At 49.6% G+C, this 24,660-nt stretch overlaps 2 protein-coding genes across 11 annotated transcripts in view; both read right to left on the bottom strand.

The window, feature by feature from the left end:
- Positions 1–10,586, bottom strand: part of Ehmt1 (euchromatic histone lysine methyltransferase 1) — a 157,191-nt gene extending 146,605 nt beyond the window's left edge. For 3 of the 10 annotated variants that reach the window (XM_076844989.2, XM_076844996.2, XM_076844987.2), the window contains exon 1: positions 10,499–10,513. In XM_076844989.2, the coding sequence (XP_076701104.2) occupies positions 10,499–10,506 (8 nt within the window). In that variant the 5' untranslated portion in view covers positions 10,507–10,513. Of the gene's footprint in view, positions 1–10,498 lie in introns of all 10 variants that reach the window. The other 7 variants (XM_077108758.1, XM_077108757.1, XM_077108750.1 and 4 more) reach the window with 5 other exon arrangements.
- A 5,203-nt stretch (positions 10,587–15,789) lies between these two features.
- Arrdc1 (arrestin domain containing 1) lies at positions 15,790–23,146 on the bottom strand. The gene is made up of 8 exons (XM_076842977.1): positions 23,003–23,146; positions 18,149–18,259; positions 17,644–17,694; positions 17,392–17,546; positions 17,018–17,200; positions 16,741–16,917; positions 16,226–16,661; positions 15,790–16,149 (listed from the first exon to the last, which is right to left on the bottom strand). The coding sequence occupies exons 1-8, from the start codon at positions 23,118–23,120 to the stop codon at positions 16,085–16,087; spliced, it is 1,296 nt and encodes a 431-aa protein (XP_076699092.1). The 5' UTR covers positions 23,121–23,146; the 3' UTR covers positions 15,790–16,084.
- Positions 23,147–24,660: the final 1,514 nt, after the last annotated feature.

Consider the following 24,660-nt stretch of genomic DNA (forward strand, 5'->3'; position numbering starts at 1 on the left):
CAGAAGTCTAACTCTAACCACTTCCCTGGCTCTTTTTAAAGAGATTTACTTTTTTGCTTTGTGACCTGAAAGATACTACAGGTAACCTCATTAAAAAACAGCAAGACAGTCTGGAGATATGGCTTAGTGGCAGATCTCTCAACCAGCATGTGTGAGGCCCTGGATTCCATCCCCAGAACCAAAAATAACAACAAAAATGGCAAGATGCACTTCTCCTCCTGCTCTTCTGTGAAATGGAGAAATTGAAATAGTAACCCCACCTGACAAAGACTAAGAAACTCCATACAAATCACTTGGTGTAGTGCTTGACTCATAGTAAGCACCAAAAAAACATCAAATATTTGTTATTACACACCTGTGTCCCAACCAAAGCCCTTCTAAGTAGATGCCAGTACAACCCTGTCAACAGACAGAACCTCAGAGAGCCTTGCTCAATCATAAATGCCTGGCCTACTGGCTGAAGCCACTCACAGCGGCCACACAAGCACAAGCTGGCCCACCACACTTCCACTGAGCCCACCATTCAACCTGTAGTATCTTTCAGGTCACAAAGCAAAAAATTAAGATCTCTTTTAAAATACCACTACAAGGCAGGTTCGGTGGTGCACACCTCTAATCCCAGTGGCTCAGGAGGCTGAGGCAGGAGGATTTTAAGTTCAAAGCCAGCTTCAGCAAAGGCAAGGCACCAAGCAACTCAGTGAGACCTTGTCTCTAAATAAAATACAAAATAGGGCCGGGGATGTGGCTCAGTGGTCAAGTGCCCCTGAGTCCAATCCCCAGTACCCAAAAAAATAAATAAATAAAATAAAATACCACTACAAGCCAAGTGCAGTGGCGCACACCTGTAATCCCAACGGCCTGGGAAGCTGAGACACTAAGCAACTCAGTGAGACCTGCTTCTAAATAAAATAAAAAATAAGGGGTTGGGGACACATGTGAGGCACTGGATTCGATTCTCAGCACCGCATAAAAATAAATGAATATAATAAATATCCATCAACAACTTAAAAAAAAATACAAAATATACTGAGTCCAGTGGTTGAGTGCCCCTGAGTTCAATCCCCAGTACCAAAAACAGAAAAAAAAGAACACAGGCAAACTGCAAGAATGAGGAAGCATCCTTGAGATTGAACCCAGGGACACTTTACCACTCAGCCTCACTGAACTCATGGGAGTGGGGACACAGACCATAAATATAAAAGCCATCTTAGGAATGAGTTGGTAAGTAATTGTCAAACTGCACAGCACAGCAAAAGCCCTCCTGGTCTTTCTCAGGCTAGCATTTGGAGGACACTCCATGTCAGGTGCTGTTCACTTAGCCCCAAGCACCATTCTTCCACCACCCTTCCTCTTCTAGGACTTGCACTTCACAGCAACAGCTTCTCTTTACAGACATACTCCAGCTAGCAAATGAAGACATGTCTCAACCCTAAAACGTGAGGGCTCTGAGTAGTACCAACAGCTAGTTTACCCTGCCAAACTGCATCTGATGAAGCCTCCAGAGTGGAAACAAATGGGAGCCACACACACACACACTTTTTTTTCTTTTTTGGTACTAGGGATTTGAACTCGACCACTGAGCCACACTCCCAGCCCTATTTTGTTTTTATTCAGAGACAGGATCTCACTGAGTTGCTTAGTGCCTCACCATTGCTGAGACTGGCTTTGAACTTGAAATCATCCTGCCTCGGCCTCCCGAGCTGCTGGAATTAGAGGTATGTGCCACTGCACCCAACTCTATAGTAGTCATATTTTAAAAGTGATTAATTACTTTTTCTAATGTTTAACTCAATATGTCTAAAACTTAATATTTCAGCATGTAGCCAACAATTTTTGAAGGATTCTTGGGATACTTTACTTCCTGTTTTATACCAAGTCCTTGAAACCCCGTATGTTTAGCTCTCACAGCATATGTAAATTCACAATGACCTCACTTAAGTGCTCCAGACTACAGGTGGTCCCTATTTAAAACTGAAATAAGAAATCTGAATACTGACTAGATATTTATTGACTAAGAAATATTTAAATTAGCTCCAATATTCCCAGAGGAAAATATTTTGGATGAGGTGGGAAGTGACAGAGGCATAGATGAAATGAGACTGGCCATGAGGAATGACAGCTAACCCTGGGGATACAAGTAACAATATTCATTATACTACCAAATCTTAAGTAAATGTGTGAAAGTTCCATAACAAAAGCCTAAAGTATCTATATGTGTCTTTGCTTATATATTCACAAATATCTTGAAGGATGCACAGTAATACTGGTGAATTGCCAAGAGAAGAACTAAGGCCAGGCACAGTGGCGTACACCTGTAATCCTAGGGGCTCGCAAGGCTGAGGCTGGAGGATTGAGAATTCAAAGCCAGCCTCAGCAAAAGTGAGGCACTGAACAACTCAGTAAGACCCTGTCTCTAAATAAAATACAAAATTAGGGCTGGGGATGTAGCTCAGTGGTTGAGTGCCCCTGAGTTCAATCCCCAGTACAAAAAAAAAAAAAAAAAGAATTAAGTGGCAAGGGGACAGGATGGACATATTTCACTCTATGCTTACTGAATTCTGACCATGTTAACTGTCTTACTATTCAAAAATAAGTAAATTTGAAAACCTGTATTCCCTGGTCCCCTGTACCTCTGGTCTACGCACTACCCCCACTTCCATTCTCGACACAGAAGCCAGGTCATCTTTTTAAAATATGACTCCCTAGGCTGGGGATGCAGCTCAGTTGGTTGAGCCTTGCCTCAAATGTGCAAGGCTCTGGGTTCAACGACGGGGGGACTCCCCCCATTCCATGCCTCATAGCCTTCAGTGACTATGAAACATCCCAACTTGCTACCTGGTTACAAGGCCCTGTGTACACTTACCTAGCCTCTCCAGCTTCATCATATGCCACTTGCCCCTTCTGACCTAGAAATTCCACTGTATACTACCAAAAGACAACCTCACCCAGGTCAAAATCAGAGAAACTGGGACACCCATATGACCAACACCATTAGATACTGAAAATATTAAAGACATGAACCCATGAAGATGATACATGAAAGAGAAAAGTACAAATGGCATATAATATTGATTATAGCCAATTTTGAATGTGAACATGCACACTCATGAGGATAAGGGAAAAAAAAAAAACAATGACTAATACTCGGCATTCTGAGGTTTCTAGGTTTCAGTTTTCCAAACCCACTAAAATGCCTCATTTTTAAAAATATACCTACTGTATACCTTGCCATTCCAATTCATATCTTCCCTCCTTTAAGATCCAAACTTAGTTCTCTCTCTAATGAGGATTCCAAATACATCACAGCAGCCTTCCCTTGGTTATGTTAACTGATTCCATATCATTTCATGCTCAGGAATATTTGCTCTATTATACTACTAAATTCTTGAAATCATGAACCAATCTAAAAAAAATTGCATACTCTCTTACAAACATCTAGAACACCAATTCATAAACAGATGCTCAATAAATGCTTTCTAACCTCTTGGAAACAGCGTTTTCTTTTTCATTTTTTTTTCTTCTTTTTGTGTGTGGTGCTGGGGATTGAACCCAGGGCCTTGTGCATGCAAGGCAAGCACTCTACCAACTGAGCTATATCCCCAGAAACACAGTTTTAAAAATACTGTGGTTAGTTCTCACCAACCTATCAGAAGTGACTAAGAGAGCTGTAGCATAGCTCAGTGGTGTAGAGTCACTTACCTAGCATACACAAGGCCCTGGGCTCCATCCCTAGCACCACACAAATACAACAAAATTAATCAAAAAGTTAAAAAAAAAAAAAAAAAAGCAGTCCAAAAACTTTTTCCAAAATAGAATATGAATTGACAGTAATGTTATTGGGAAAGTGACCTCTTATGTAGAAAGACAGCACTTCAAAGGAAAAACCACTGCCAAAGTGTTAAAAGAAATCACTCCAGCTTGTTTTCTTAAATCCAAAACCTTCACAGATTTATTTAAAATATGACATATTAAAAATTAGATAAAAACTAAAAAGAGCTGAGGATGTAGCTACATGGTAGAGCTATATTTTTTTTTCTTTAAAAATAAAATAAAAACAGAAAGGTCGGCTCAGTTCTGGAATTGGTGCTTTCTACATAAATGCCTTTGGCCAAATTAACTAGGCTCTCACAACCACTCCCTAAAAAGTCAATTTGGTGAGCAATCCAAGCTGAGGTCAAATTGTACTTGCCTTAATGTAAAGGTACCTGTTGGACATGGTGAATTCGATAAAATGATAAAGAACATCAAGTTTCTGAAGAGAGGTGGCCAAAATATGTTCCTTACAAGCTAAATAATTTTAAAAGACAAACCTGATAGGAGGCAGAAGCAGGAAACCCCTACTCCAGCACTAACTGCATGTGTGACCTAGATACCCTGTGGAAGTGAGGGCTAAGGGAAAAGCATCACCTCTGCCAGCCTGTTAGAACCAAGCCAGGACCAAGCCATCCCAACTCAGACCACACAGTAAGAAGCCTGAGAACAGCCCTGTGCACAGGCAAGCAGTGCCCCAGCAAGGGCCCACTGTTTGAGATCCATATCAGGTGCTTCTGAGCTCCTCTCTCCTCTTTTACAAAATCCAAAGACAAGAGCAGGAAAGAGAAACAAAAACTTCATCCAGAAGATGTTTAAAATCACTACACAAAACATGAACAGGAGTCAGGCACGGAGGCACACACCTGAAATCCCAGCAGCTCCAGAGGCTGAGGCAGGAAGATGGCATGTTCAAAGCCAGCCTTAGCAATTTAGCAATGCCCTAAGCAACTCAGTGAGACCCTGCCTCTAAATAACATACAAAATACAGCTGGGGATGTGGCTCAGTGGTGGAGTGCCCCTGAGTTCAATCCCTGGTACCAAAAAAAAAAAAAAAAAAAAAAAAACATGAACAGGAAGTTAAAGGAAAGGAAAACTAAACCACTCCATCGAGCAAAGAAACCAAAGTGGTTGCTACCGACCCCAGAGCAAGGTTGGGGATGATGCCTGCAGCTGAAGGGGAGTGGGTGTAAAAACCCACATTAAAAAAAAAAAAAAAAAAAAATTCAGATAGGCAAGTCCCCTTTTCCTTAACCACAGGGGACTGGAGGTCCACCAGAAAAGCACCAAGCTTGAAGACAGAAACAGAGAGAAAGGCAGAACTGAGTTTCTTCACTGAAAACAGGGAGACTAGGAAAAGGTTACTGCAGAACCAGGAGAGGACCCTCTTCTCCCCTTCTTAGACTAGGTCCAGAAAATCCAGCTTATGAAGACAGCCCCCAGCTTACAATGGTTCAACGGCAAGAGGCAACTGACAGACACCCTGCTAGCAATGCAATTAGATGCTCTCTTAGGAGGCTGCAGAGCAGCCAAGAGCCCAAGAAATCAGGAGGGATAACAACTCATTCACTACCACACACAGTGTCAATGACCTATGAAGTTGAGTATTCAATGTGCTTTCTACTTACAGTACTTAAGACTTAACAATCAGTTTATCAGGATGTAATAGTACCATAAATCAAGAAGCATCTATACCAATAAGACAAGACTGTGGAATCCTCCAGGGAAACCAAAGCATCCCAGAGAAAGACCTGTGGACAGGAACATTTGCTAGAGACAACCAGAAAACAGCAACCAATCATGGTCCTGCAGTAAAAGCAACAAGTTAATAAGCCCCTCAAACAGTTTCTACCTCAAAGTGACTAAATGGTCAAAAAATGGAAGAAATGGAAGTTGTTTAGCAAAAAGGAATGCAGGGGGAACACATACACCAAAAAAAAAAAAAAGAAGAAGAATTTTTTTTCAAATAAATGCAGTTTTTAAATAACTGTATAATTTCCTAATAATTTTAATGTAACTTTAAAATTTAGCTTTAATTTTAAAAAAGTAAAAATATTACATACATAAAACAAGAACAGGAAATTCTAAAAAAAAAAGGACCAAAAAAACAGGAAAAAACATAAAATTATAACAGTACAAGTTAAAAACCCATTTTAAAAAGTTGAAAAATAATAAAAACTGCTCCCAAAAAGAACAAAAAGACCAAGACATGAAAAGAAAAAAAAAAAACTTCAAAAATTGGAAGACTAATATAAGGAAGTGCAACATTCAACTAAAGGAATGTTTTTTAAAATATTTATTTAGTATATATGAACACACAGTATATCTATTTATTTTTATGTGGTACTGAGGATCGAACCCAGTGCCCCACACATATGAGGCAAGCGCTTTACCATTGAGCTATAGTCCCAGCCCCTCAACTAAAGGAATTTAAAAAGGAGCACAAAGATCAAAGCAGAGAATAACTTGTCTCAAATACATTGCAAAAAAAATTCCTATAATAAAAAGGCTTTAAGCTCTAGATTTCAGTTATTTACTATCCTACATGCAAGTGAAAAAAGGCTAGCACAAAGTGAATATTAAGAAAAATAAGGATGCAATGATCCTGAAAGTTTGGTGGGGGAATAATGCTTACAAGGATTAAGAATCAAAATGGGGGCTGGGGATGTGGCTCAAGTGGTAGCGCGCTCGCCTGGCATGCCCGGGTTCGATCCTCAGCACCACATACAAACAAAGATGTTGTGTCTGCCGAAAACTAAAAAAAATAAAATAAAATATTAAAAAAAAATTCTCTCTCTCTCTCTCCCTCCATCTCTCACTCTCTCTTTAAAAAAAAATAAATAAATTAAAAAAAAAAAAAGAATCAAAATGGACCTCTCAACAGCAACAAAGATATTGCGTCCACAGCTTCAAAATGACTTCCATGGAGCTGAAGATGTAGCTAAGTGGTAGGGTGTTTACCTAACACACATGAGGGCCTGGGTTCTATCCCTATCACCACATAAAAATAAATATATATATATATATACACACACACACACATACACATATATTTAATTCGATCAAAATGTCTTCCAACCAGGAAATCCATGCCTAGCCAGATTTATTCTTCAAATGTAGTGGTAGAATAAATATATTTTCAGACACACAAGTACCTAAAGTTTATCTCCTGCTGCCCCCTTCTTGGGAAGCTACTGGAGACTACGTTCCACCATCACCACAAAGGAATAAACGGAGCAGGGAAGGTGGGGTGGACAACATCCTCGGTACAATCCTATGCACCAGATCAAGAGAACACTCATTCTGACTGAGGCAGGATAAACATAAGACAAAGTACTGTGGAAGTCCACAGATGACCCCTAAAGTTGATGAATAAAGACAGAGGACAAGAATTGTCAAACACATTTAGAAACATGAGGTAAATGCTAGAGTTTCAAGTCACTGCTGCCTTTCTAAGGGCTTTTCAAATGCTTTTTAGTACTGACTGTGTAAGTAATGCTCCTATGTTATTTTACTAAAAAATAAGATATGAAAAGATACATGGTAGTCACACTTTTAGACTACAGAATTTGCCTAAAAAGGCACTCCTCCTGAAAGATGACTTTTTTTTTTTTTTTTGTATCAGCGTTTAACCCAGAGTACTTAACCATTGAGCCACATCCCCGGCCCTTTTTATTTTTTATTTTGAAATGGAGCCAGGTGCAGTGGCTCATGTCTGTAATCCCAGCAGCTCAGGAGCCTGAGACAGGAGGATTTCGAGTTCAAAGCTAGCATCAGCAACAGCGAGGCACTAAGCAACTCAGTGAGACTATCTCTAAATAAAATACAAAATAGGGCTGGGGATGTGGAGTGCCCCTGAGTTCAATCCCCAGTACGAAAGGAAGGAAGGAAGGGAGGGAGGGAGGGAGGGAGGGAGGGAAAAGAAAAGAAACAAGATCTCACTAAGTTACTTAGAGCCTTTCTAAATTGCTGAAGCTAGCTTTGAACTTGCATCGCTCCTGCCTCAGCCTCCCCAGCCACTGAAATTACAGGTGTAATCATGCCTGACAGTAATTCTTTTTAGTGAGAAAATGTGTTGATTACTTTTGTAGGTCAAGCAAAAGGGAAAAAATATGCAGTTAGAAATTGTGAAGTGTTGGGCTGGGGATATAGCTCAGTGGTAGAGTGTTTGCCTTGCATGCACAAGGCCCTAGGTTCAATCCCCAGCACCAAAAACAAACAAAAAGAAAGGGTGAAGTGAGCAATGACATACACCTGTGATCCCAGCAACTCAGGAGACTGAGACAGGAGAATGGCAAGTTCAAAGCCAGCTGGCAACTTAGCAAGGCCCTACATAACTTAGCAAGATTCTGCCTTAAAATAAAAAAATAAAAAGGAGGGATGGGGTTGTGGCTTAGTGGTAGAGCACTTGCCTACCATGTGAGGCACTAGGTTCAATCCCCAGCACCACATAGAAATAAATAAAATAAAGATATTGTGTCCATCTACAACTTAAAAATTTTTTAAATAAAAGGCTGTGGATGTGGACTGGGGATGTGGCTCAAGCGGTGGCGCGCTCGCCTGGCATGCGTGCGGCCCGGGTTCGATCCTCAGCGCCACATACAAACAAAGATGTTGTGTCCACCGAAAACTAAAAAATAAATATTAAAAAAAAAAAAAAAAAAAAAAGGCTGTGGATGTGGCAAAAACAGTCATGTACTGGGCTCAATCCCCAGTACCAAAAAAGAAAGAAAAGTTTGAAGCATCAGTTTTGTTGGTTTAATCATTCTGTATTCAGCAAACCCTCAACCACAAACCATTTCCCAGATTCAGTAACAACAATGATCCTATGCCTATCCATTTCCAGGGGCAGTGGTACAGGGCCAGACAGGACATCCTATCATGCAACTCCATAAAAAAATGCTTATAATTCCAGCGGCATGGGAGGCTGAGGCAGGAGGATTGTGAATTGAAGGCCAGCCTCAGCAATTTAGCGAGGCCCTAAGCAACTTAGCAAGACCCTATTTCTAAATAAAAACTTTTTTAAAATATATTATTTTTTAAAAGGTGGGGAATGTGTCCCAGTGGTTTAACACTTATAATCATAAGTCTAAAAAGACAGCCCTCATTAACCTTAACTGACTGTCAAGATAAAACAAGTTTTAGGAGTATGGACTCTGTGGCCAAATTACCTGCATCTTCATCTTCTTGGCCACAAGGTCTGTAATACTGGGCCTATTGTGCTGTTTCCTCACCTGCAAATGAAAATTTAACACAACCTATCTCATAAGATGGCTGTCAGGCTTGTAGGAGTGAACTCACTCAACACACTATGGCAGGGCTGGGCCCACACCGGCTCCATAAACACAGGCTGTCATTAGCAGTCTGTCAAGTCCTGTATTTGAGGCTGCCTGTGGAATCAGACATTCTGGCCATTCCCTCCTCCATCATTTACTAAGCTCCTACTATGTGTACCCCGCAATGAACAAGCGCTAGGCCTACAAGTGCTGTCAAAGTTATTTGGGTACTACCAAGTCTTATTTTTCTCATCTATTAGGCAAAAAGTAACATTATCTGTCGCACAGAGAAAACGATAAGAGGTAACTTCTCTTAAGAGCTCCCACAGTGCCTGGGACACAGCAGGCACTCAACCAATTACATCGCTAATCACTCCACACCTTCCCCTACCAGCCCGCAAGTGCCTCGGGATGGTCTGCCCCTTTGGGTTCCGGTGCCTAACTCGGTCCTTGAGCAAACACTCCCTGCCTTCAATCTGAGAACTCCCCAGCACCTTCCGAGTTCACTTACAACAACAAACCCCCAAGAGCAAAGGAGCGAGCCGGCGATGCAGCGACCACGCGTCACCCGTGATAACCACCTACTGTTAAGCCGGTGTGCCAGGATGTCCAGCCGGCTCCTCGTCACTTTTCAGTCTAGAGGTCCCACGGCTGCGGTTCTCCCGCAAGGCAGCCGCGGTCCACGGGGCCCAGAGCGCACCACTCCGCGTCCCACCGGCACCCGTCCGGCCGCTGCCCGAAGGGGCAGCCGGGTCCGCCTCGCCCAGAGCGCCGTCCGCGCCGCCACGGCCGGCACAGGACCGACCCTCGGGAACCGGCCGGGGGAGCCACCACCCCAAACAAAAGAACGCCAACTCGCCGGCCGCGGGGCCGGGCCGCGGCTGCTGGGAAATAAACTTGAGGCGCGGGCGCCCCCCGCGCGAGCGCCCCGCCGGCGGCTGCGGACGGCAGCGCTTTGTCCGCCGAGAGGCGCGCCGGGACCGCCAACTTTTCCGTAAAGATGGTGCCACGCTCTCGCACCGAGTGAAAGGTCATGTGAGGGCCAGCGGGCGCAGGGCCGACCTCGCCTCCGCGGCGCCCAAGTTGGCCGGCCCCACTTTCCCTTTTGTCCCCGCCGCCCTGCCCGCCCGGCCAGGCCAGCGCGCGGCAGCTGCGCTCGCGAGCGGGAGGAGAGGGACCGCGGCCACCCGCCGCCGCCGCCGCCGCCGGGGCCCGCAGCGCACAAAGCGCGCCGGCGGAGCGCGGGCCGGACGCCGGGGCCTCGGCGCGGCCTGACCTGAGGCGGCGGCGGGGGCGCGCGTCCCCGCCCGGCCCGCCACCTGGCCGGCTCCCCGCCCCCGCGCCGCCGCCGCCGCCGCCACCGCTGCTACCGCCCGCCAACCCCGTGCCGCCCCGCCGGCCCTGCGCCTCACCTCGGCATCGGCGGCCGCCATGGCCCGGGCCCGCAGCGTGGCCCCGCCCCTCCCGCGCGCCATCGCCCCGCCCGCGCCTCGCGGCCCAGAGCCGGGGCGGGGCCGGCTGCCCGCGTCTGCGCCTGCGCGCGCGCTCGCGCCTGCGCGCCGGTGTCAGAGGAGAGGGGCGCCTGCGCGCCGAGGAGGGGCCCTGGAGGCGCCTGCGCGTTGGAGCGGGACCGGGCGGCGCCTGCGCGCTAGCGCCCGGCATCAGCGTCCTGGGCTAGCTGGGCGCTTGGGAGTATTCTGGAGCGGAGAAGCTGCACAGATGAGTATATAGTGGCTGCCGGGAATCCTTTCATCGCCAGTCTCGGATTTTGCTACCTTCTCTTTCAGTTACTCCAGTCAGCTGCCTTGGAAAATTCAGTATTGAATAGTACCTAGGCTTTTTTTGTTTCGTTTTTAACCGAGGGTTGAGCCCAGGGGTGCTTAACCCTTAAACCATATCCCCAGCCATTTTTTTTTTTAAAAGAGAGAGTGAGAGAGAGACAGAGAGAGTTTTAATATTTATTTATTTATTTAGTTCTCGGCGGACTCAACATCTTTGTTTGTATGTGTTGCTGAGGATCGAACCCCGGCGGCACGCATGCCAGGCAAGCGCGCTACCGTTTGAGCCACATCCCCAGCCCCTCCCCAGCCATTTTTTTATTATTAATCCCAAAGAGCTGGGATTATGGGTGGGCACCATTGTGCCCAACTAAAGGATGATTATGGAATGCGATCCTTGAATGGAACTGAGTATTAAAGTCACCCATATGTTCACCAAATTACTAGTTTCTGCCGCAACCTTTTGTTGTTGTTAAAAAGAAAGTCAAAATAAAAGTGTCTCCCTAATTTGCAGAGGCTGGCTTTGAACTTGAGATACTCCTGCCTCAGCCTCCCAGTCGCTGGGGTGACAGGCGTGGCCACCGGGCTGGCTGGTCCCTAGGATTTCAATCGCGCTGTGTTTGGATAGCTGAGGGAGTCCCGCTGTCTCCCCTTTGCGCAGCGCATGTGCACTGCAGGCGCTACCCGCTGTGCCCCGTGGCCGCTCAGGCAGCCGCCTGCTGTGGGCATCGAGAGCTTCGGCGCGGCCCAGCACCTTTAATTTTCTTGGTAATGGCCCCTGAGCGCCGGAGAGGGGATGCCGCGATTCGGATATGCCAAAGAGAGGCTGCACAATGCTTCCTTTAAGTGAAAAAGAAAGAAAGTTCTCGACTTCATAAAAGAAACCGGATGCTGAGGTTGATAAGATCCTCCTACGTAAGGAGGATCTCCCATCCGTGCAATTATGAAAGAAAAAAAAAAAATCTGCTAGCTTCCCTGTCGCACCTCGCACTGGAGCAGTAGGATTACAGTGCCTGTGAGCGCTGCTTTGAGGTGCACAAGGTATTAAATTTGTGGGTAGACAGTGAACAGAAACGTGTTGCAATTAGTGGCAGCGTCCAGAAGGCATTGAGCCTATAACAAGACTTCCCCAAGGGAGCCCTTGAAATAGAGGACACCAAGCCGTTTACTTCAAGGGATGATTACACAGACTGAAGAATAGGTTTGGACTGTAAAACAAAAACTTGTAGCGGTGAAGAAGCTGCTGCCCTATTTCCAGTAGAATTGAAGGCATTGACTAAGGAAAAAGTTCTTTAGGAAGAACTTGAGTCATCGGCAGAAGACACTGAAAGAGAAGTGGGGACAATGCCAAAATTTGCTGAAGTGTTTCAAATTGAACAGACATCAAAGGACTGTTTTATTTAGTTAGTTAGTTAGTTGTTGATGGACCTTCATTTTATTTGATTATTTAGATGTGGTGCTGGGAATTGAACTCAGTGCCTCACATGTACTAGGCAAGCACTCTACCCCTGAGCCATAACTCCAGCCCCAGAAATATTTTTTTTAAACTGGGGTTTGAGCCCAGGGCCCCAAATGCTAGACAAGTGTTCAACCATTGAGCTACATCCCCAGCCCTTTTTTGAGAGAGGTTCTCACTGATTGCCACAGCTGGCCTTAAATTTGGATCCTCCTGCTTCAGCCTTCGGAATACAGTCCTTGGATGGAACTCAGTAATAAATTCACCTATATGATCACCAAATGACTAGTCTCTACAGCAAATTTTTGTTGTTGTTGTTGAAAAGACAAAATAACTTCCAATTTCTATGTTATTACAAAAAGTTGGGGGGCAGGGGGAGAACTACACCAGACAAATGATGCAGACTTGTCATCTCACCAATTTGGGAGGCTGAAGCAGGAGGATCACAAGTTCAAGGACAGAATGGGCAACTTAGCCAGACCCTACCTCAAACAAAATAAGGGCTAGAGCTGGAACTCAGAGGTAGAGCACTTGCCTAGCATGCATGAGGCCCTGGGCTCCATTTCCACCACCCCAACATCACAAAAAGAAAACATTATCTGCAACATCCAACCACCCATACCATGATGGCTCAAAGGTCTAGGGTCACCCAAAGCAGGTGATGTCTCCTAGAGCATGATCAGGTCAGTAGTAGCCCAGTGCTACATCACCTACACCATTCACCTTACTTCCTCCATCACAGAGGCACTTACAGAAGGGTGAATACACAACAATAAGATGGCTGAGAGAGATCACAATCATGCAGTTTTTATTACAGTACATTATATAATTCTTCTATTTTGCGGGGTGGGGGTGTACCAGGAATTGAATCCAGGGGCGCTTGACCACTGAGCCACATCCCCAGCCATATATGTGTGTGTGTGTGTGTATGTGTATTTAAGAGGGTCTTGCTGAATTGCTTAGGGCCTCACTAAATTGCTGAGGCTGGGTTTAAACTCATGATCCTCATGCCTAAGCCTCCCAAGCTGCTGAGATTACAGGCATGGGCCAATACACCCAACTAATTATTTTGTTACTAATGTCAGTCTCTTCCTATACCGAATTCATTGGTTAAATTTTATTGTATGTGTAAGGAAAATCATTGTATGTACAGGTTTCAGTACCACATGTGATTTCAGTCATCCACAGAGTGTCGTAGAATACACCCCTGCAGAAGAGAGGGACTGTAAATTGGTGTTCTGGTGGGCAGGCCTAGGGTGAAGAACTCAAGGCTCAACTCTTAACCTCTAAACCCAGATACATTCTGATTTCCTGAGCTTTCACAAAGGCAGTCATCCTGAGTTGCTTTGTAGGGGGGTGCCCCAATTGGGGGTCTGCAGCAGAAGGGTGATGTGTTTATGGGGTGTGCCTGGCATGGAGGAAGGTGCTCTGGTTAGAGGAGGGACCCTACTTGGGCAAGGTCCCGGGTTCCTGGTAGGGAGGAATGCCCCAGCTGCTAGGAGGGATTCCAGCTAGGGGATTGTCCCAACTCCACTTGTATTCTGATTGGGAGGATGTCCTAAGGATTGAGAAACTGCACAGAGGGGATTCCCCTCTAAGGAGATGATCCAGCTGGCAGTGGTGTCCTGAGTGGGAAGGGGGTATTCCAGTATGGAGGAGTGCCCTGGTTGGGAGGTGTCCCAGTTAGGGGGTAGCTCTGGTTAAGAATGGGTGCTCTGGCTGGGAGTGATGTCACACTGGAAGGGTTGACTGACTGGGGTTTCTCAGATGAGATGCTGTCCCTGGCTACCCCCAGGCACATACTTGCTATGCACAGGGCAAGGACTTTCTTGCACACCAAGCACCCTTCACTGGACAATGTACTTAGAGCCTCATAAAGCCTTTTAGGCTGCCTGCTTCCTGTGGCCAAATCTGTCTCTTCTGTCCCTGAGACTTGAGAAAAGCATACAGCAAAATTGATGTTCTCACTGCCAAGAACTAAGGACGCTCTGAGTCTGGACAGTCATAGACTCAATCTCATGAGGAAAAAATAGAAAAATGACTCTGCTACATCTGCATTGACAGTGTACACAGATAAAGAGGAATGGACAGCCCTAAGTGCCATTCCAGTTTTCTTTAGGGCGATTCAACTATTCTGTCAAAGTCCCTGAGCCCCCAACCCACCCTCCCTGTATCTACTCCATCTCCACTCCTGCCTTAGGACCTCCTCTGACCCCTCCAGGAAACTTTTATCTCTAGTATCTGCAGGGTTCACTTTGCTGTGTACCTCTAGTTAACAATGAGATTGCCCAGCCCTTTGCTTTATCTGGCTCTGTATCCTGCATGTCACATGACAACCCTGTACTCTTACTAAGCATGTTATCTGTCTTATCCTAGGATAGCACTGTTTTGTGTGCTCAGAATGATACAAGAGACAAATACTTGTTAGATGAACATATGCAGTTAAAATGTAGGGGAAACCCCTTACCATGCAAATGTGACCACAAATGCATATGACAAGCAGGCTACAGGCAGGTCTCCCACTCCAATTTTGTAGACCTGCCTTCCCTTGATGGCCACTGACCACGTATCCGCAGTTCTCATCAGGTGATGTGTGCTCATCAAGCCTAGACTTGAGAGGCAGGCATTGTTGGCACCCTCACAAGTGATGGAAGCCAGGAAGCCAAGCACCTGCGAGGTGGCACTGGCTAGAGGCCAAGATGGGACTCCAACCCAGGCATCTTTCCTTTCAACCACAGATGCACTACTTCTAGCATGTGCTTACAGACTAACCCACCTGTAGCCTCCTGTCCACCTTCTTCCAGTTGTCATCCTTCCCCTTGTCCCAGGGAGTTAGTGTTAGCTGAGTACAAGGCTACCTGGCCAGAGCCCACACTGCCAACTGCAAGGGCTGGCCTACAGCATGTGCAAGTGACAGCCCATAGTCCATCTGAAGCTACAGCCTAGGGATGACAGCCACTTACCAGGCCTGTCCTCTGGTGCAATCAGGTTAGTGAGTATGTGACCTGTTCCCTAAAAGTCACGAACTTGTTACTCAGCCAAGGTGACTGACACACCTAGTATCTCTCCACTCTATCAGAGAAGTTATGCGGCCCAAATCTACCCTGACCACCCCCATTGAGTCATTCCCATGGAGCAACAAAGGCAGTACCTCCAGGCCCTCCCTTGGGACTAGAGCAGCAGGGTGCCTCTCTGGGAAACACTGCCCACAGTACCCCACCTATCTAGCTCTGGAAGCCTAGAACATAGCCTTCAAAGCATGGTCCTGGGTGAGAGCAGACAGGCATGACCTGCAGAGCCAGCTGAGCATTGGTGTTAACAGCCTCCAAAGGCCCAAGGGAGGGGGTTCCACTGTAGGCAGGGGCCTTGCAGGGGAAGGATGCATCTGGGAGGGGGCAAAGATGGGGCAGAACCAAAGAAAAGGTGGGAGCACCAGGTCCAACCAACACAGGCCAGAGGCTGCAGGCAGTTGCTGGAGGCAGGCCAGCCTCTGTCCTGTAGAGGCAGGCTCTACAAATATAACACTTTATTTACAGAGTTTCTCCAGTCTCTGGTCCCTGTCTCCCCCATCTCGACCTCAGGGAGAAGCGGGCTGACAATAGGGAAGCCGAGAGAGGTTGTTCCAGCCAAGAGGTGGCCTGGACAGGCATGAGTCCTGAGTGGCCAGGCCAGGCAGAGAGCTAAGGCACGAGGCCCTGGGCACCCCATCCCAGGGCAGAGGCCAGGCCCACCAGGAAAGGCAGCATGAGGTCAGCTCTCAAGGGTCAGCTCCTGGGAGTCAGGCCAAGGTCTGCACCACTGCAGCTCTGCTCATAAGAAGGTGGGGCCTCTGTGGGGAGAGAGTTGTGTCTGCAAGGGGCTGTGGCATCTCCTCCCAAACCTCCATCCCTGGCCTTCCCACTCACCATAGGGGTAGCCCCAAGAACTGTACTCCGGGGGAAGGATCAAGGCGCTGGTGGTGGGCACTGGGCCCCCAAAGCCCTCTGCAAAGTAGGGGACAGTGGCACCTGTAGAGATGCACAAGGGAGGGTGCAGAGAGTGGGGAGCAGGACTGCCATCATGAGCACAGGGCTCAGGGGCGACAGACACAGAACACAAGACAGCAGGTGGTGGCTGCTGCTGTGAGTGGCTCTTGGTGGAGAGGGAGACCAGGTCCGAGAAGTGGGGGCCGCCAGCCACAACCTCAGCTTCCTCCTGGGGTGGTGCAGAAGGCACCACTGTGGGTGCGGGTCCAGAAGATGGCTCCAAGCCTGGCCCAGGGCTCAGGGGAGCATGGTTCACAGCAATATTGCCAACAAAGATGGGGAGGGTCACGGTGGCTTCAGGCACCTTCATGGAGACCTGGGGAGGATGGGGGTGGTGAGGGGCCAGGGTCAAGGCCACCCAGCCTCAGGCCACCCCACCCTCAGCAGCACCAAACCTGCAGATAATAGTCAATGTGGATAAGGCTGCAGCCCGGCAAGGCCGACTGTGGCAGGGCAGGCACCAAGATCTGCTCTTGCCACTGCGCCCGCCTCCAGGCCTTGACACCAGCACCCTCCACCTCCGCAATGGTCCGCACGTCGTAGATCCAGCGCTTGGCCTTATAAGACACTTTCTGGGGAAAAAAACAGCTTATGAGCCTGGGAAGGCTGGCAACCAACCCGTCCCTCCACCTGTACCACGGGGATAGGCCTGAGCAGCCACAGCTCACTGACCTGCAGCAGACTGGCTACCACAGGGCTGGTGTCCTTGCCTGACTGGTTCTCTATCTCAGCCTGCAGCCGTAGCACCTGCCCCACCACATAGCCTCGGAGATCAGTGCTGGCCGTGAGGACTACACTGCCTGTCTTCACCAACTTGTAGGAGAACTTCTTGGTGGCAGAGGCCACGTTAGGTTGCTAGACAGAAAGAGAAGTGGGGAGCAGGTGAATGTGAACAGAATTCCTGCAGCACTGGGACAAGCCCTCTCAATCCTGCCCCAGATACCAGTGATCAGCTCAATACAAAGGCTGCTACACCCAAACCCTCAGTTCTGCCCCACACCATGGACAGATGGGGACCACCAAGGAGGTCACTGTTCCATCCTCACCTCAATGTCTGGGATGCTGTTCAGGTTCAGAGGGCTCAAGATATAGAATACAAGGCTGCACTTGTGATCCTTGGAGAAACGTGCAGTGTCGATGGTAGCCCTCACCTGGTGCACAATCCTGCCAAAAGGACCCTCAAAGGACGTGGGTGCTGTGGCTAGGGAGAGAGCAGGAACTGGCGTCTGGCAACTCCACCTATGGGGCCTACCCTCCCAGGCCATTGTCCCTAGCAGCCATTCAAGCTGGGCTCTCACCAGGAAGCAGGAACTGGAAGGGGAAGCTGTGCTCTCCAGCGGGCAGGCTCCCTGCAGAGACAGGAGGGAGGTGGGGGTCAGCCTCAGGAGGCCCATGGGGCAGCCACAGTGCCAGGACAGCAGTGGCCCTGCAGCTGCCCAGCCCACACTGGTCTCCCCATCCATCTCGGCACAGCAGCATAGCCCTGGCCTGAGCAAAAGGCTGCAGGTGAGAACTTGGCTTGAATGGGGAGGCGGGGCGCACAGGGGAATAAAATGGCTACACGAAGGTCAGAGCCCACCCAGATCCAACACCAAAGAAGGATGCCCCTTCAGCCACTCAGACACTCTGAGGCAATGCCACAGTGCCTGCAGGGGAAAGAAGCCCACCAAGGCACACAGCCATGGGGAAGTAGCACAGGGTTCCAAGAGACAGATGTGGAGAGGCCAGACAGGCCAACTCCAGACAAGGGCTGCCCTAGGGTTCACCACTTGGATGCTATAAGGGACTGGCTCACAGACTCACCCTTATCAGCCAATGACAGGGAGCTGTTGAAGTAGCTTTCTTCCACCACCCATCCTGCATCATTAGCCTTGTTGGAGACCCCACAGGAACCCAGGCAGGTCACACGGATTGCTGCAAGGGGAGGAAAGCATGAGCCCCAGCCAGCCTGGCAGCACCCTAGCCAGACAGGAAGCCCCTGCCTTTCCAAGAACACCCTAGCCATCCCTGATCTTAGAGTGCTTTCCAGGAAACCAGGCTGGCAAAGGAACTGAGTTTCATCTGTCCTGGCATTCAAGGGGGTGGCTCATCCTAATTCCTGTAGTAACCCCCAAAATGGTAACCTTGGCCCCCCACCAGACCTGTGAAAACAGCCCCTATAAGGGATTCTTGGGACACCCCACTGCTGCAAGTCAGTTAGGCAGGAAGGCACCCCTTCATGCTCCAGGAAGCTAACTGCCAACCCTCACGCTGCAAGAATGTGGTTTGACCTGCCTGAGCAGGTCCACAGTCTGCCACCCCAAAGGGTGGGGCCCCTGACTTCCTAGGCAGCACTGCCCAGGAGGCTGATTTAGCGGGAGTGCCCCATCAGGACCCACTGAAGGCCAAACTCCGATTCCTCAATCCAACATGTCCAGAGCCTGTGGATGGGCAGCCATGGCTGGAAAATCAGACCAGCCAAGGCTGGGCACAGGGAGAATCAACCCAACAGAACCACAGCACAACAAAGGCCCAGGCAAGGATTAGGTAGGAGTCAGTGACAAGCACCCTGTAGTTCCACCCCACCCTTCTCCCTTCAGGGCCAGATCAAGGTTTTTGCTCCTTTCCTTGTGCTTCTCCCAGACTTGATGGGGCCATGTGAGGGGAAGATTGCTCAGACCCTGATGCCTTTCTAATGAAACCACCAGGTAGGAGGAACACTTAGTGTCCAAGTGCCAGAGTCAGCCACACCTGCCTCACCTGGGGTCTGCCTAGGCAAGCCATACCCTGTGGCCCAGGACTCCTGTTGATCACCCTCAGAACTCCTCCTGCAAACCCTGGCTCATCCTCAGCCCCAGTGGCTCTCCACGTATCTCCACGTATATACCCCTCTTCCCTTCGACTGATGCCAGGCCTCTGTCCCCGACCCCTGTACCACCCTTTTCTCCTCAGCCTCCATGCCAGGCTAGCCTATCACACTAATCTCAGCCCTGATTTGGAATCTATGCCAGCCTGAGAAACACCAGGGTGAAAGCAGGCTAGAAAAGTTATCCAGGGGGCTAGAGATGGTGTGTGCTTGGACACACCCTCTTGGACAGAGCATGTTCCTCCTGGATCCTGCAGGTGAATCCTGCAGATACCCGAACCAACCAAGAATGCTAGAAGGGGAAGGAGGTGCTTCCAGTTCTTCCAGTAGGCAACAGAATTGAAGACAGAACTGAAGACATGCACTGCCCACCACTGCCCAAATTCCTAACCCTCAACTCAAACAACAAAATGATTGTTTGAGCTATTTAGCTTAGGGTGATTTGTTATTTTTTTCACTGCTAGGGAGGGAACTAGCCAAATGCTCTACCACTAAGCTACAACCCCAGCCATTTGGCGTGATTTTTACATAACAGATGCCCCCTCCCCACTACAAATCAGGGAAAGTGTGATTACTTTCAATTTTAACCTGTCAAATTGGCAAATGTTAAGCACTTTGACATGTGTTAGGTAGGAGGTGGAAAACATGATCACCTGCAGGCTGAACACACACTACTGGAGGCAGCAATCCAGGCCTCAATGAAACATCAAGGACCCAGCCTAAACCCCCTTGGAGTGTGGGACATGGAGCCACATGAGCCCAGAAAAACAAACAGCATCCAACCCAGGGAACCCGGGCTCTGTGATCTTCCTAACACCTTAAGGATTCTGTGGAGGACCCGGCCTGCCCACTCTCTCAGCAGGATGGTGGGACACAGCTGGCACACAGCACTTCTGCTACTTCCTCACCAAAAGCCTGGAGCTGTTCCTCTGCTGGTCAGCAGAGTTTCAGGTCAGGCTGGGAGTTCCCCCAGAGAGCCAGTTCAGTTTTCACTGGTCAAGACCAGAGGCAGAGAGAGATTGGGTTTTTGCCTTCTCAAATTTCTGGATCAGGCAGGATTTCAGGATGCAATTCTTTTTTTTTTTTTTTTTGGTGGTGCTGGGAATTGAACTCAGGGTCTTGTGCATGTGAAGCAAGTACTCTACCAACTGAGCTATATCCCCAGCCCCTCAGTTGCAGTTCTGCCCAAAGAGAAGTGAGGGGAGACCACAGGGCACATTGGAAAGGGTCTCCTTGCTGCTAGAGAGGCACCGGACACAGCATACCCTTCTTTCTGAGTGCAGACTCTCATGATGGCAGTACAGGGGCAGTCACCTAGTCACCCTGCTTCCTCCACTTTCAAACTTTAACGTTGGAGCTGCTTTTTGGTGGTGACCCTGAAGCCCCATTCCTCCTTCCCAGTGTGGGGCTACCTGCTCCTGGCAGTAAGTGGGTGCTCACACCAGCAAGTGCCTGTCATAAGGTCATGGGATGGGGGCAGGGGTGTACTGGCAAGGCATCCACCCCAAAGTGAGGCCTTTGAGCCAAGCACTCAGGTGTAAATGCTTTCAAACTGTTGCACAAGGCATAGCAAAACACAAGTCAGTCTTGGTTGGAACAGGATGTTCACAGGAACTTCAGGACCTTTCTCCTCAACACCAGTGTGTCCACCTGCCTAACATCCCCCTCCCTTGCATCCAGCCCTCTGACCTTGAAGACCTCCATTCACTGCTGTCCTGGTCCCAAAGTTCTCAAAACCTGTCCCAACCCCAATGGCTCCCCAAAATGGAGGCAGCCCAGCCTCTGTCACACTCTCTCACTAAGTCTTACCTGTCCTGCTTCCTAACTGTATCATGAGAATAACCAGAATGGCCTCCTCCAGAGTACATGAAGCTGACCCATGGAGAATGGGGAGACATGCATCTGACCCACAATGAGAGGTCAAGGAGAGGAAAGAGAGTACAAGGCCACCCTACTTGGCCCCACCTTAGGCTTCAGAAAATTGCTCCTTCCTGGATTCCCTTCCACATCAGCTTTTAGGCAGTTGTATCCTCATGGCTGGGTGCTGACCATTACTGCTACTCATCGGACAAGTGTTCAATGAGCAAATCGGGAACCTTGGGGCAGGTCTGCCACCCACATGGGGAGTGAAGGGTCTCCCTGCAGCACCTACTGGACCTAGCAGAAACTTAAAAGAACGATAGTCCTTCCTGTTCCATTCCAGGCAGGGATCAAGGAAATCCTAGTGGCACCCTGGCAAATTCACCCCCATCAATATGAATGATCCAACCTCTTGCCCCAGCTCATATCTCCATTTTTGGGCACATTTTATAGTCAGGACCAAGTGCTGGGGCTCCTTTGGCCTCTATAGGGTCAGCTCTCCATTTATCCACCCTCTACCTACCACAAGGAGGCCAGGGACTTAGGAAGCCAGGGGCTTGGCCCATTCTGTCACTGTGGTGAGCAATGACCTGCTCAACCTAAGCCCATCCAGGGAGGGAATGAAGATGGACAATCCAGGTGGTGAGCTCTACACAAGACCTCTCTCCTGACTGTGGGTTCTTCCTAGCCCAGGAGCACATAGCCTTGAGTCTCACCTGTCTTTTGTGCCCAAGGAGAACTGCCCTGTAGCTGCTGTATCTCCTCTGATGGCCATACCTGCCCCACCCAAATCGCAAACTCCAACTGGGGACACAGGAGAGGAGGCAACAAAGTCATCACCAGGAAACCCAAGCCCAGAGCCTGAGGGAAGCACCTACAACTCAGCTTCCTCTTAGACCTGGCAACTCAGAAGGTCAGGTGTCAGAAAGCCATCACCCAACCCAAGACCACTGAGGGGAGGATGACAGCTCTCTGTCCTCACCAGAAGTACAAGCTGCCAGCAGTGCAGAAGCCAGGGAGGTCAGGTGCAGAGGGAAGTGGCAGCCCTGGTTTTGACGAAGCAGCTGGGTGGCTCTCACAGGAGGCCAACGTAGAGAAACATCCCACAGGGACACCCACACCAACCTCTACTCAGAGCTGGGGGTCAGGCAATGGCCACTATGCTGCCCAGCACACCCTGAGGGCTCAGCCATCAAGTCCCTCTTGGAGCCCTGTCCCCAGGAAGCAGCAATATGACTATTACTGAGCACAGGAGCCCCATACCTGCAGAGTGTCCTATCAATGCCACCGTGGAACCCGATCCCAGGCCCCAAAGTCCCAGATGCCTGCATCAGCAGAGGCTCAGGCTCAGCTCCAAGAAGTTGGCTGGGCTAGGGTGAAGGGATACCAGGATGAGCCAATACATACTGCCCCTAAGGACAAACCTCGGGCAGACTGTAAGAAGGTGCCCAGTGGACTCTGCTGGGGATCCGCACTTGAGCCGCGCAGCTCTTAAGAGGAAGAGCCTGCCCACTATGCCTGGTGGCCTAAGAGAGGGGACCCAGAAGGCTAGGTTTCAGATGAGGGCCCAGCAGGTGCAGAGCGCAACTAGATGAGGAAGGTCGGAGTCATGGGTATGTCCACGGTCGCGGTAGCCTTGGCAAGGTGGACAGGTGCTAGGCCCTCACCCGGACTCTGGTTGCCCCTAAGCGGAAAGGACAGGAAGGGGCAGATGCGGAAGGACTGGGCCAACGGGCCTGCCTGCCTGCTCCGCCCCAGCCGATGCCGGCCACCCACCAACAACAACGGGCCTGCGGCACCCGCAACCGCGACCCAGCCCTCCTGCAGCCCGCTGGGTCCGCCGAGGACTGCAGACCCAGGCCCCAAGAGCGTGAACCACCCGCTTCCGGGAGCTCGGGCCGCGGCAGGTGCGGTCGCGGCCACCGCCCTTCCCCGAGGCACCCCGCGCCCACCTCGGAAGGGTAGCTGCGCCCCCAGACGCACGCGCACGGTCCCGGTCAGAGGCTCCCCTGGGCTGTAGACTACGCGGCCGTGGCTCAGTCGGATCTCGAAGAGCTGCACCCGCCCCATGCCGCGGCCTCCTGCGCCGCGCACTGACGCCCGCGGGGGCCGCGGCTCCGAGACCCGCCCCGAGGACCCGCCTCGAGTCCGAGGACCGCCCCCAGCCCGCCCCAAGACCAGCCCTGAGCCCGAGGACCCGCCCCGATTAGCTAAGAGGACGGGCTGTCGGCGCGCCCTGAGCTCAGCGATCCTCCCCAGGCCCACGGGTCCTCCAAAAGCCCACCCCGAGGATTCGCCCCCGACCCGCTACCACCTGTAGGATCTGCCCTCGAGGACTCACAGCAGAGTGCAAGTACGGTCCCCTCCACGCCTCCAGGAACCGCCTACCGACCCGCCCACAGACCGCACGCCCCTAACCTGCCGGCCCGTCCCCCGCGCCGAGAGGTGTGCTCGTTAAGCTTCCTGCGGACGCTTGTGCTGAGCAAGCCGCGAGTGCGCGGAGGTCCTGAAGACAGAGGCTAAGCGGTGAGGTCAGGGCAGTGAGTGCCTCTGGAGAAGGGATCCGGCGCCCAGAATCAAGGCTGGGGCCGCCGGGCAGAGGTGCAGATGACTGTAAAATAAGGAGGAACATATTAGGATTCATCTTTTTTAAAAGGTCCCCCTCCTTGCAGATCTCAGTAGCGCACACCTGTAATCCCAGCAAGTCAGGAGGCTGAGGCAGGAGAATGACAAGTCCGAATCCAGCTTCAGCAACTTAGAGAGATTTAGAGAGACCCCAACTCAAATTATTAAAAAATAATAAAATAAAAAGGACTGGGGCAGGGCGCGGTGGCGCAGGCCTGTGATCCCAGTGGTTGGGGAGGCTGAGGCAGGAGGATCACGAGTTCAAAGCTAGCTCCGGCAAAAGCATGGCACTAAACAACTCAAGGAGACCCTGTCTCTAAATAAAATACAAAATAGGGCTGGGGATATGGCTCAGTGGTCGAGTACCCTTGAGTTCATTCCCAGGGAAGGAAGGAAGGAAGGAAGGAAGGAAGGAAGGAAGGAAGGAGGGAGGGAGGGAGGGAGGGAGGGAGGGAAGGAAGGAAGGAAGGAAGGGAGGAAGGACGGCGGATGTATCTCAGTGGTATAGTGCCCTGGGGTTCAATCCCCAGTACAAAAAAAAAAAAAAAGTCCCTCAAATGCATATGTCCCCAACATTCCAATGTTTGCTTTTACTATGATGCAAAAGCCAACCTATGCAACCCTTGCTCTTCACTTTCAGAACAATACTGAATAAATTACATGATATTCAACACTTTATTACAAAAGGTTGTTATGTTGCACAACTATCCCATCTGTAGGCTGTGAGTGTTCTCAGCACTGTCAAGGTCAGCTGTGATGGTCAGTAGTTTAAGGGTATTAAATGCCCTTCTCAATTTAGGATATTTCCACTTTTTATTTTATGATGGCTTTATCAGGAGTTACCCTGTCATAAATGAAGGAGCACCTGTACCAGGGGCAAATCAAACTCACATGCACAGTCTAGGGGAAAGGGCTACAAAACCCAGAGAAGCCAGGGAGTATCTAACATGGAGAGGAGGGGAGTCACAGTTGCCAGACAGCTGGC

The sequence above is a fragment of the Callospermophilus lateralis genome, chromosome 2, assembly GCF_048772815.1.
Source record: "Callospermophilus lateralis isolate mCalLat2 chromosome 2, mCalLat2.hap1, whole genome shotgun sequence".
NCBI classification, from domain to species: Eukaryota; Metazoa; Chordata; class Mammalia; order Rodentia; family Sciuridae; genus Callospermophilus; species Callospermophilus lateralis.